General features: G+C 41.8%; 1 protein-coding gene across 3 annotated transcripts in view; it reads right to left on the bottom strand.

Moving 5' to 3' along the window:
* Positions 1-5,614: 5,614 nt before the first annotated feature.
* Positions 5,615-13,900, bottom strand: part of RASSF2 (Ras association domain family member 2) — a 69,349-nt gene continuing 61,063 nt past the window's right edge. For all 3 annotated transcript variants that reach the window (XM_073653655.1, XM_073653654.1, XM_073653656.1), the window contains exons 9-11: positions 13,093-13,214; positions 10,371-10,468; positions 5,615-7,984 (exon numbers count right to left, since the gene is read on the bottom strand). In XM_073653655.1, the coding sequence (XP_073509756.1) occupies positions 7,915-7,984; positions 10,371-10,468; positions 13,093-13,214 (290 nt within the window). In that variant the 3' untranslated portion in view covers positions 5,615-7,914. The remainder of the gene's footprint in view (positions 7,985-10,370; positions 10,469-13,092; positions 13,215-13,900) is intronic.

The following is a 13,900-nucleotide window of genomic DNA, read 5'->3' as shown; positions in this document are numbered from 1 at the left end:
ATTAGCAGCCCCCCTTTACACACAGCTCAGATCATGGGCCAATATAGGAAACTATGGTCTTTGTCAGACAAAATCTATAAGAGGAACAGCTGGGACCGGAGTTTAAGATCCGAACACCTGTGAAAGTTGCATACTTTACTCATTTAAGCTCATAAAACAACAACTTCTTTTAGCTGGACAACCCCTTTAAAGAGGTTGTTTGATTACAGACATCTCAATTAATATAAGAGCTGCCAAGGGGATCAACTTGACGGAAGAGTTAGATAAATTGAATATATTTATTCTTTCAATATACAGACAAATATACGTCTCTTTTCCTTCTGAATGTCAGCAATATATCCTGGTGACTTATAATATATCACATTTAATGAATGTAATCTATGACAGATGTAATATAGTTTGCGAGAAAGGAAATACTGTAAAGATTGTATAACTGATTATCATTGTAAATTTTTGTGATTTAGTTAAAGGGAACCAGTCATTATGTTTTTACCTATGACAGTAGGGGTAAGACTGTATAGACATTTGTCCCCTAATGAAAACTATACCTTTTTTTTTTATACTTTATGTAAAGACCCCACGTGCCAGTCATGGGAAGATCTAGCTTAGAAGCCATACGCAAATCATGATGGACGTGTGTCATTGGAAGAAACAGCTCAAATGCAAACTGATTATCATATGTCATCTATGATAGATTTCCCAAGACCGACACATCGGGTCTCTACTAAAAAAAAGTATCATCATTATTAAGGGAAGAAGAGACATAGCACCTCTTCACATATGTGAAAATGTACAACCAGGGGAGACTCTCTTAAAAGGAAAGCTATCAAGAGGATCAATGCCGCCAAACCACTAATATTCTCTTTGAAAGATAAGCCAATCAATACCTTTATTTATGGTATGCATTGGGCCATCTTTTTCTAGTCGACTGACAGCCCACTGGTTAGGCTATTCAGCCAGTGAGCTGTCAGTCGAGCCGAAGATGGTAGGACTGGGCGAGGTATAGTGCTGGGGAGGCAAAGGCTGGGGAAGTGCTACCATCATGTACACTGCACTTCAGCCTCATTTGCATATGGATTAAAACGTGTATTCTTTGGCTATGGAGTAGCGGATTTTTATAAATAAAGGTATTGATTTTAAAGAACTACATGACATCTGACAATATAAGCGGCTTGGAGAGGGGAGTGTAGATCGTCATGACAGATTCCCTTCAAAAAATTGTAACCAATCTTTAACTCCTGTGTAATCAATGTATTACAATGAACACTATGATTATTACCGGAAGTGTAAAATATATACTATACTATTTATTAATGTACCAATAAACTTTGTCTGTGATATACATGGATTACTTGGTTGTATACGGAAAGTATAATAAATGTTAACTAACATATCTATCTACTGTATATACAGCAGGTGAAATAAGTATTGAACAAGTCACCAATTTTCTAAGTAAATATATTTCTAAAGGTGCTATTGACATGAAATTCTCACCAGATGTCGGTAACAACCCATCCAATCTACACAGGCAAAGAAATCAAAACATAGATGTCCATAAATTAAGTTATGTGTAATAATGAGAAATTACAAAAGGTAAAAATTATTGAACACTCTGACATTTAATTAATACTTCATACAAAGCCTTTGTTGGTGATGACTGCTTCAAGACGCCTCCTGTATGAAGAAACTAGTCACAAGCATTGCTCATGTGTGATTTCGGCCCATTCTTCCACACAAACCCTCTTCAACTCTTGAAGGTTCTGTGGGCTTCTTCTATGAACTCTGAGCTTTAGTTCCTTCCATAAATGTTCTATTGGATTCAAGTCAGGTGATTGGCTCAGCCATTCTAGCAGCTTTATTTTTATTTTCTGAAGCCAATTGAGAGTGTATTTGGCTATGTTGGATGGGTTGATACCAACATCTGTGGAGAATTTCATGTCAATAGCACCTTTAGAAATATATTTACTTAGAAAGCTGGTGACTTGTTCAATACATATTTCACCCGCTATATACTGTATACATAGTATACATCTACATAGCGTAAATATTTAACATAAATGATTCTACACAAACAGTGGCCAAGACACAAAAAGGAGGACTCCATAGGATTCTACCTGGATCACCAATTATCTTCAAAAACTGGTAGCCATGGATGGGTCACTGTACAAGGTCTCATGCACATGGTCATATCATAGATGTAGAATTCTATTAATTTAGAACTTGATTTTACTTGGAGTCATTTATTACCTGAATATAAATTGTAGAATGAGCCTTCCCAAAGCCATAGCAATGGGGGTGGGCAGGTGGGGCATTTGTGGGGGGCACTGTCGGGTCATCTAATGCGGCAGTCTGAGGTTTCTCCCAGGGAGTAAAAGTGTGAGGGTACAGTATGGGGGAAGAAAAGTGTGAGGGAACAGTATGGGGAGAGAAAGGTGTGAGGGGACAATATGGGGGGAATTGTGAGGGAACAGTATGGGGAGAGAAAGTTGTGAGGGCACAATATGTGGGGGTGAAAATTGTGAGGGGACAATATGGGGTGGAAATGAGGGGAAAGTATGGGGGAAATTGTGAGGGGACAATATGAGGGAGAAAGTGTGAGGGGACAGCATGGGGGAATAGTGTGAGGAAATAGTATGGTGGGAGAAAAGTGTAAAGTGACAGTATGGGGAAGAAAAGTGTAAAGGGACAGTATGAGTGAGAAAACTGTGAAGAGGTAGCATGGGGGGAGAAGAGTGTGAAGGAACAGTATGGGGAGAAAAGTGTGAAGGGGCAGTATGCGGGAATAAATTTTGAGGGGACAGTATGGGGGGCGGGAAGTGTGAGGGGACAATATAGGGAGAGCAAAGTGTGAAAAGACAGTATGAGGGTGGAGTATCAAGAAACTGTATGGAGATAAAAATGTTTGAGGGGACAGTATGAGGGGAACATGAGAGAATAGTTAGGGGGTAGAAAAGTGTGAAAGGACACAATGGGGGGGAGGGTGGGAGAGTGTGAGCTGACAATATGGGGGAGGAAAGGGTGGGGGGTTACAATATAGAGACTGGGTAGTGTGAGGGGCAGTATAGAGAGGGAGCAGTACACATCCAGTGCCTCCCCTCCCCAGTAGTGACACCCAGAGTCCCCATTATGATATGATAACAACCAAAGCTTTCCTACAGGAGGCACATCATAACCTTGTGCCCCCCTCTCTCATAAGAAGCATACTTATGTCTAAGGATTAGCATTGTACCCTATATTTGGTATTCTCTCATCAAGCACACTCCAGACACTGTTGCATCCAGCTTCAAGCACCCATCTAACTTTGGTGGCAACGGTGGGATACTACTCAGCCTAGCAGAGCTGGGGGAGCCGCAGGGGACTGGTGTTAGCACACACCGTTCAAAGGTCTCCACAACCAGGGAGGCATGTAGACAGACCCAGCAGTCCATAGGTGAGGCATACACAGCAGGTTTCGGATGCTACCATGTCCAACCCCACCAGCTCGGCCTTGGGAGGAAGACCAGAAAGGATATACAGCAGCAAGAAAGAGCAACTACAGGAGCTATGCCAGCTTCAACGGATTGAATACCAGGCCATCAACACTCATCGGATTTAATTCAGGAACCACAGGATGCAGAGGACGGCATGTGTGGACACAATGGATACCAGTCTGTTTTCTTCAATTACGTTTGGAGTTTATTTGCAAGGAAGACATGGAATATGCTCTGAGGAAACTGGATGATGCAAAGTTTTGCTCTAATGAAGGGGAGACCTCTTACATTCATGTCTGTGCTTAAGGAAATGCTGATGGACTGTCTCCAATAAGTGGAGAAGGATGATTGGGATCCTGTCATGCCTGGATAATTAAGATTGGGGGAGCAATGTGACAATTTTAAAAATATAAAGTTATACATTGTTATATATTTTTCACTTTTTAATTCTTTCTTTTTATGTAACCATTTTATTACCCTAGCTCTAAACCCAACGCTATCCCTAACCCTAATGAGGGTTAAAAGAGGTATTCTAAAGCTTAGTTTTATTGTAACATTAGGGGTTTTTTTTTTGCAGGGGACAACTCTGTCTCTCTTCTCGCAAAATTATAAATGAGAGGAGAGGCGGGAAGCTGTGGGAGAGATCCGTGCAGGCTTTGTCATCTTAGTCAAGATGAGAAAGCTCTCGTTATGATGAGGGCAGCTGTGTGATCTTGGCTACTGCCTATGCACAGCACGGTAGCAAATGACAAACTCATCTTGACTGCTTTGCATAGGAACCTGAGGCACTGACCAAGATATAAAATCAGCTATGGCTGCTCAATAAAGCTGGCACGTGGGTTTGGAGGAAAGTTTGAATTTGGAGACATGGCGTCAGCCCCCAAACCTCATGCCATTGATTGTGCCCAAGACTGTGTTTAAAGGGAACCTATTACCAGATTTGACCGATATAAGAAACAACACCACCTTTCAGCCCTCATATACAGCATTTTATAATGCTGTATATAAGCCCCCAATCTGATCTGCAAGATAAGAAAAACAACTTTTATTATACTCACCTGTGAGGCGGTCTGATCTGAGGGGTGTCGCCCATCTTGGTCTGGTGCCTCCCTTCTTGCAATGCCGTCCCTACATCATCCACACAGTCTCCCTGGCATCGCGCTCCTGCGCAGGCGTATTTCTCTGACCTGTCAAGGGCAGAGCAAAGTACTGTAGTGCGCAGGCACTGGGAAAGGTCAAAGAGCCCCAGTGCATGCGCACTGCAGTACTTTACTCTGCCCTACTCAGGGCAGAGACGTACGCCTGTGCAGGAGCGCGATGCCAGGGAGACTGTGGATGATGTAGTGACGCGTCATCCACAAGAAGCAAGAAAGAGGACGGCATCAAAAGAAGGGAGGCGCCGGACCAAGATGATCGACACCCCTCGGACCGGACCGCCCCCAGGTGAGAATAATAAAAGCGCTTTTTCTTGTCTTGCAGGTCGGGTTGGGGGCATATACACAGTATATTAGTACACTGTATATGAGGGCTGAAAGGTGGTGGCCATATCTCATATCAGTCAAACCTAGTGACAGGTTCGCTTTAAAAGGCCATTCCCATCTCATCCATTCCTAGCCAAGATAGGAATACCTATCTCTATTGAGTGGTCAGAAGTGGCTAGGGTTACAGAAATAGCCGAACCGGTTGTGCCATGCTTTTTCCATATCTCCCATAAAAGGTGAATGGGATACAAAACAGCACTACAGACAACTTTGTTACTAGCCATAACTCATTCTGAGTTGTGTGGCTATGTAATACAGCACCCATAAAAGTGATGACATCTGAGTGCGGTCTGATTTTCACAGACTGACAGAATGGAGAAGATGGAGAATTTTTTTTTCTTCCCCACACCTGAAAAAAATCGGATCACATTCTGACTAAACTTTGACTAAACTCTAATCAGAGTGTGATCAGAGTGTGATCAGAGTGTGATCAGAGTGTGATCAGAGTGTGATCAGAGTGTGATCAGAGTGTGATCAGAGTGTGATCAGAGTGTGATCAGAGTGTGATCAGAGTGTGATCAGCAAAACTGCACTGATTTTCTCATCGTACCCTAATAGCACCAATAAGAAGTATAATAGAAAACAGTAGATTGAAACACTATATACATTTTATTGCAAAGTGCTTTATTTCAAAGGAAAAGGGCATTGGGCAAATAAATCAGCATTCCCTGCTGCAAAAAATTCACATTTGTTAGAAAATCAAATAGACTTGACATAGAGTTCAGAAGCTCAGCACATATAGCAGTACAAAACACAAAACATTGGTCATCAATGAATGGATCCCCTATTCACCCCGTAACCCTAATTACAGCGACATCAATCTGGTAAGGTGTCCCTTAAGACTTACTAAAATGTCTAGTGCTCTGAACGGTGCCAGAAGTGACCCCCAAATTTCCATCAGAGTTTAGAGTGGGGTTGACATGTCAGGGCCCCTAAATAGGAGCATGATTTGGGAACTTTATGCCACTGGGATTAATACAACTATTATGGAATTGGCTTTACAGTAATGTTATTCTCGGATTATATCATAACCGTACGTAATACCTGGTTTACTCCCTTGCATTGAAATGATAAGTACCATCAGGACCTTCACTGCTATACACACTAGATATTTTGTGCTTGCTTTCCATATTTTAAAACATTCCCCTTCCTTTAAAGGTATATAGAAATTACTTACAAAGCGATTCCGTAATATTATGTTATTGAAGAAATCACTTTCATCATAAATCAAAGCAGCCCTGTAAAACTCAAATACCTTGCAATTAGGACCCGTCACTTCCCCTGACGTGTGCTTCTATTCCCCTAAAAATAAAAATGTTGGAAGTTCTTTTTCTTTAATTTTTTTTTAGATGTTTGAACAATGTTCCTCTGTTATTAGTCCTGGAAATATATAAATAAATTGGAAACGGTTTGTTCTACTTCTCAATCCAATTAGTACTGACAATGTCAAGACTGTGTAGGGAAACAAGCTATATACAGGGAGAAGGGTAAAACCTAGTTGTTAATATATGTCAGAAAAAACAGAAGCAGCACCATTAGGGTGACAAGTCTCCCGGGCAAAGATCAATATAAAATGAAAAAAAAAATGGAGTCAGCACACCAGTTTGAAAAGGTCAAAAAACTTGTGCTATTTAATAGCCCATAATGGCGACGTTTCGGTTCTACCGAGAACCTTTCTCAAGCCTTGAACCAAAACGTTGCCATTATGGGCTATTTTCACCTTTTCAAACTGGTGTGCTGCCTCCATTTTTTTTTGTTTTTTTTTCATTAATATATCTATATATTTATAGGAAGAATAACAGATGAGTAGCACAACATAGCTTTAAGGAAAAGCGGTTGAAAATTATTATTTCTTATGAAATGCAACCATGCTCTAAAAAGGGACAGGTCAGGAAGCGTTACAGGTCCTGTTTAAGGAGGCTGTGCAGGACGAAAATACTGATGAACTTTCCTTAATATAGATCATCAAAATCAAACCGATGGGGATCTGGCAAATAGGACCTCAACTGATCTGCTGTCATCAGGTCTCGCAGCTCAGTGTGCAAACTATTGGTGTTCCCCTCTGTACACTGTGTAGTGTCTGTTTTGGGGTACTGCAGCTCAGCACCTATTCACTTCATTAGGAGCCGAGTTGCAGTACCCCAGACAGGCCACTACATAGTGTATGGAGCTGTGAGGTCAGCGCTCCATATTCGGTGTGCCTTTGATGGCTGTGACACCTGGTAGTAGCTGATCGTAGGGGTGCCGGCTGTAGGACCCCCACTGATTAATAACTTCGTTCTGGACAACCCCTTTAATGGAACTGAAAGTAATTCACTTCTACAATCTGTACAGAACCTCCATCGATAAGACTGCTCTTTACATACTGGAACACACTGCTTTTGTCATGACAAAAGCAAAACTTTATGTTACACCTTGTGCTTCTAAACTGGGACGCTCTAAAAAAAAATGACCCGTGTGTCGTAATAATGATAAATTACCCATAAGCCTCTACTAAAGGCTATATCTGTAGGGATAGGAAGCCATTGGCTCCATATACATTCAAATGGTTTTTATAAACCTTTCCGTGATTTGGTCAAATATGTTTTCAGCATAGAAAAACTTGGTCCATTTCTGTATTGCTACTGGCTTAAGAAAAATATGGCGTCCCATAACCTTCCCATAAATTGTACAGAGGTCGCCTGTTCTAGCCTGGAAGGAATAGCCGGTACTCCCGGTACTCCCTGGATGACGGTATGACCAGAAGCCTTACAATACAGTGTGGTTCCTCTGCAGTAGAAGGATTAAGCAGAATGCAACATCATCGTATTAATATCTTTGTCCTTCCTTGGTGTCAGGCCAAGCGGAGGAAGAATCTAGCGTATTTGATATCAGCTCATTCACAAATCACAATGATCGAGGGTCTACATGGTTGCAGGAATGTTGGCCATGTCATGGAGTTGTTGTTCAATAAGTATACGGAGCGATGTGTACCTAAAAGATAGAAAAACATGAGTATACATGCTGCACATACCACAAATAGTGCAACCCTTTAAGACTTGGAAATGAGAAATACTAGCTAAAATTTGAGCTGCGTTTCTCCGGTGCTGCTGGGTAGAGTTTGTAACATGGGCACTATGTGCTATCCGTGTCTGTATTAATATCTGAAAAAGGTATTATTGCTTAACTATTCTATCACTTAATGAACACCGTGGTCCGACCTCTTGGATTTCCAGCAATCCAGAGAATGAAGGTGCAGCAGGACTCCCAGGCCACCCAGATGTGCAGGGAAATGCAGACAACCCCATTTATTAGAATGAAGCTGTGGCCGGGACCACCCCAGTGCAGAAGGAAAACTGTGAAGAATAGAAGGAGAAAGACCGGCACACTGGTTTTTTTAAAGAATTGTGTGCTTGAGGAAAGGACTCGTGGTCCAGATTTGTTGAGGTTGGAACCTCAGCACCTCAAAAGAAAAGAAAACGAGACTGTGGGTCTTGCTGCAGAATAAATTTATTTTGATGCAGCAAGAAGTCAAAAACAGATCTTTTCCAACGTTTCGACCGGGAATGGTCTTTGTCAAAGACATTTGTTGCGGGTGCAGCTAGGCAGAAATCTAGTAGAGCAATAATGTAAACCTTACACCCTGCTCGCCGCATTTCCTGAATCCTGGGTCCTGCACCACATAGATCCTCCTTGACATGAGATATCTTACGTTTTACTTCATTGCTCTACTAGATTTCTGCCTATCCGCAACAGATGTCCTCGACAAAGACCATTCCCGGTCGAAACGTTGGACAAGATCTTTTTTTGACTCCTTGCCAGATCAAAATAAATTTACACTGCAACAAGACCCACAGCCTCATTTTCTTTTCTTTTGTGGTGCTGAGGTTCCAACCTCAAGAAAACTGTGACAGAGGCGTTGTCATGCCTCAGGATTCGATCCAGCGATCCTGTGCTCTGTTGTAGGTATCTGGGTCCGCTGAGCCACAGCAAGTTCTGTTTCTGTACAGGTGCTGATTACCTTTTGCATTTGTCCATTCTTTTCGGACAGCAGGTGTTTTGAATTTGTTATCTAGTCTGTCCTATCACACTGCAGGTGCTACTATTTAAACCTGCTCCCTTCTGGTTTTCTCTGCTGGTGATAGTCTTTAGTGGATCCTGCTTGGAGTGCTAGCACTAATGCTGAGTATCTAGGCTAGCGAAATAGGTGTACTTCTGGGTTTCTTTGTGGTGCTGCGCTCTCCCCCTGTTTCTAAGGAGGTACATGAAACACTCGACGGCCTTTCAGGAAGACATGTCTAAGTTGTCTTCTTTAGTTTTACGCTCAGGTTTTATCCAGGTCGCGCTGGAACCGCTAGAGTCTGCTTTTCTGGATACTTTAGTCTGTACAGGGACAGAGTGGGATTTATACAGTTCTTTCTTAGTTAGATCCTTCACCCTCATGTTAACTACCACGTGTGCATAACAGGTGCATGGCGGAAGAAGCATTGCAGCCCCATCATTTTGTAGATCAGTTGGTGTCCTGGGATTTGACCCTTTGTGATTATTAAGTGATGGGAGAAAAATACTGATTCATCTGGGTACAAATACTCTTCATGATCGCTTTGGGTTAAAGGAGTACTCTAATCTCTGTAACTGAATGCATATCACTACAATATCCCATCACTGGGGGTCCCACCCCACGACATGAACAAGTCAGCAAAATAAATGGGCTGCAGCTCTGCTTCAGTGATTCGTCTCCATCGGATAGGTAATCAATATAAGATTGGTGGTAGTCAGTTGGTTTCTCGCATGTTCGCAGTCAGGAGCTCACAGCTCTCCTGCCTCATGGCTTCCTGCTTTCCGAGGGGCGGCGTGCTCCTCATCCTGGCCCAAACTATGCACTCTCTGATGCTGCAAGCCTAACTAACTTTGCAGCATTGTAGCAGCATAAGGGGACTGAATCTGGCTGCTTTCTGAGATTAGAACAGCTTTTGAGAAGCGCTTCCAAGCTATTTAGCAAAGAGCTTGTAAGCGCTAAGCTCAATGCCTAGGAGACCTGTCACCTCTGCAGTCTAGGCCGCGAGCCGTAAACAATAAAATTAAAATTCCCTCCTTCTGGAGAATGGAAAGAACTTTTACTAACAAGTAAATTGCAAAGTTTATGTTTTTTACAAGCACTTTGCAATTTTAACCATTTATAATGGTGTGAATAGCCTTTTAAGAAATCATAGGCGATTAATGTACACTAGAACGGCCCGTACTAAAAGTTGTAATAACTTTCATGTGCATGGGGTCCATATAAAACCATGTAAATGTTAATGTGCAAGAACACAAGTTTATCAGGTAAGAGGAAAGGAATTTCATGCTCTTATTTTCTTGTCGGCAGAATTAGAATTACCTTCTCATCAGTTTGGAGATTTCTCGATCTTCTTCTTCCTTCAGTTTTTCAATAAAACTGCTCAGAACAGGCATCTCAAACTTTATATACTGCGCCACCTGAGAAATTACATATGAGGATATTAGGTATACTCTAAAGCTGGCCATGCACGCTAGATAGCTGCTGTATGTCGGTAATGCTCGATCGGTTGGTTGCTTTCTCCCTTGATGTCTCTATACACAGGAGTGCCCAGCCGAGCAAAAGGAACGACCATTGACATCCAGCATTCCGGATCCTTCTCTCCCTCGATATCATCTGGACAACTCGGTATATATACACATTAGCCTATCGAGCAATCACACCAAAAATGGTGGGTCTGGACCACTTTAACCTAATGCATTTGGTGGCCTTTATTCTTCTTACACCTTATAATGCTTACTCTGGCATAGGAAATGGTGGGCAAAACTCAAAGGATCTGAATCATCATTTCCTAGCACCGTCTCAATCTGCGAAAGTGGGTATGTCACATTACATTGACTAGCATGTATACAGACTGTATACAACGCACAATGTTGTCCACTGAGGACAAGACAAAAGTGAATCTATTGAAATTAGAATTTGCCAGCTTTGCAAAATTAAAAAAGAAAAAGCAATTCACTGTGAATCGCAATTACTTCACTTGAGCTAAAAAGGTGTGTATAACACTCTGACGTCTTCTAGGACAGTATCCAACTCATTTCAAGCTCTTTAAAGCGGTTCTCCAAGAATGTGATAAAAAGGACCGCTGTGACATATTTGAAGCTGCAACCAGTCCTCCTAGTCATGTGCTATCTGAAGAAATACTGCTCGAGACATGCGTCTCAACTGCCAGAGGAGCAGCATAATGACTTGATCCCCTCACTCAGCTGTGAAGCAGGGCTGTAGCAAGAGAACAAAAAAAAACATCTTGACAACAGCTGAGTGAGCAGAATGGGCTACGACTTTCCTCCTCCATACGCCGCCTGATAGCCTCCATGCTCTGCAGGTTTACAAATAAGCAAAGAGGAGGACTTAGGATGGGGAAAATTAGCCTATTCTGCAGAAACAGTTGTGTTTTCTCTTGCTACAGCCCTGCTTCATAGCTTAGTGAGTAGGTCACAATGCTGCTCTTCTGACAGTTGAGACACATCTTAAGCAGCATTTTTTTTTAGATGGCAACCTGTAACTTGGAATATGTCAAAGTGGCCATTTTTATCATATTCTCTGAGAATCTCTTTAACTCCTTCACCCCAGGGTCATTTTCAGTTTTTGGGCTTTTGTTTTTTGCCCCCCTTCTTCCAAGAGCCATAACTTTTTAATTTTTTTGTTCAATATGGCCATGTGGGGGCTTATTTTTTGCGGAACAAGTTGTACATTTAAATGACACCATTGGTTTTACCATATCGTGTAAATAAAGTGCAATTCCACAGTTGTTTTTTGTGTGTTTTTTTACCACGTTCACTCTATAGTAAAACTGACCTGCCATTATTATTCTCCAGGTCATTATGAGTTTGAAGATACCAAACATGTATAGGTTCTTCTTTATCTAAGTGGTGGAAAAAAAAAAAAAAGTTGCCATTTTCTGAGACAAGAAGCTTCTCCATTTTTCAGGGTCTGGGGCCGGCTGATGGCTTATTTATTGCACGCCGAGCTGACGTTTTTATTTATAACACTTTGGGGTAGATCCGATGTTTTGGTCGCCTGTTATTGCATTTTATTGCAATGTTGCGGTGACCAAAAAAAAAATAATTTTGGTGTTTTGATTTTTTTTCTCGTTACGTCGTTTACCGATCCGATTAATTCTTTTTACATATTGGTAGATCAGGTGATTCTGAAAGCGGCGATACCAAATATGTGTTTGTTTTGTTTTTTATTGTTTTATTTTGAATGGGTCGAAAAGGGGGTGATTTAAACTTTTAGATTTTTTATTTTAATATTTTTAAAAACTTTATTTATTTTTTTTAAACTTTTCACTTGCTTCAATAGTCTCCATAGGAGACTAGAAGCTGCGATCATCAGATTGCCTGTGTGTAGCAGAAATGCTGGGCGGCGCTCATAGCTTCCTGGCAATGACAACCGCAGGGGTCTCCTGCAGACCCTGGGTTGTCATGCCAACTCATTGGCGACCCGCGGTCATGTGACACTTATGACGACCTTCAACCGTGGCCATGTTAAATGTCGTTGTCAGAGATTGACAGCGGCATTTAACTAGGTAACAGCCGCAGATGGATCGTGATTCCACCCGAGGCTGTTAGGGGAACATGACAGCTGATCAGATCAGCTGTCATGTCCCCAGAAAGGTGCGGGATGATCGCCGGAGCCCGCGCCAAAAGGGAGAGAGGCAAACACAGCTTTAGTAATATCAAGGTGACCTCAACATTTATGGCTATGGGTAAATTGATGGTAACAGGTCTCAAGCCATCTGTATTGATTACTCAGTGGTTATAGCTTCCTCTCCCTATATCTATGTCTGAGCTGCAACCTGTTACACCTTCTCACTATCCAGATTCACTACAAAATGGCTGCTACATGCTCTGCCTTTGCTTCTATACAAGATATGATTGTCTCTATTGATTGGCTCTGCTATACCATGTGATGAGATAACTGAAAGGCACATTTAGGGTGTGGGACATAGGCCATAAAGGGGGCACTTCCTGACAAAGGGGCAAATCATGCTGATATTTCAACCCCCATACACATTTACTGGTTCAGTACAGAGTCTTACATCATATGTGATTTCTTCTATTTGATCCTTCTCCATGAGAAACACCTTGGATACTTGCTCACATGGACCTTGTAAAATCCGGGCGATGAGTGGATAATCTGAGTCTTTCAGTTTGCTTTTCTCTGTAGGGGGAAGATGACAAAGAAGAAGTCTTGTTAAAGGATTTGGACGTCTTCTTGGACATTTTAAGTGGAGGTTATCCACTACTTTTACATTGATGACTTATCCTTAGGATAGGTCATCCTTGTCTGATCGGCTGGGGTCCGACACCCGGCACCCCCACTGATCAGCTGTCATCAGTATCGGAGGTGGCGGCCGCCGGCCGGAAGTACTCACAAGCTGTACCATCTGCTTGTAGTGGCCGGGGCTTGGTACTGCACATCCACCTCTTATTCAAATCAATAGGAGGCGGATGTGTAAGTACCCTGTAGTAAAAGTAGTGGACATCCTTTAGAAGCTAAAAAATAGTTTTTGCAATTGTGTTTCATTAAAAATGTTGAACCCTTTGATGTTTAGGATAACTCATTCTGCAGCCAACAATGTACAGGAAAACAGAGACTTTTGCAGAACTCATCTGTGTTGATTTATATAATCAAAGTTTAACTGAACATTGATGTGGTCATAAATAAGCTGAAAGGAGCCCAGGAAAAAAAGGATTGAGGAGTTACAAACTCCTGGTCAGATAGAATCTCTAAGTGAGCTCAGCGTTAACTCATTCTGAAGCCAACAATTAGAAACAAAGTCTGTAAAAGCCAAGTGATGCCAAATGTTTAAATGCGTGTATTTTGGGCTAAAAATTACTTTTGCA

The sequence above is a fragment of the Phyllobates terribilis genome, unplaced genomic scaffold (genome assembly GCF_046119375.1).
Source record: "Phyllobates terribilis strain yellow unplaced genomic scaffold, ASM4611937v1 Scaffold_11__3_contigs__length_659146591, whole genome shotgun sequence".
NCBI lineage: Eukaryota > Metazoa > Chordata > Amphibia > Anura > Dendrobatidae > Phyllobates > Phyllobates terribilis.
Note: the sequence above shows the minus strand (reverse complement) of the source record. Positions and strands in the feature narration are given on the sequence as shown.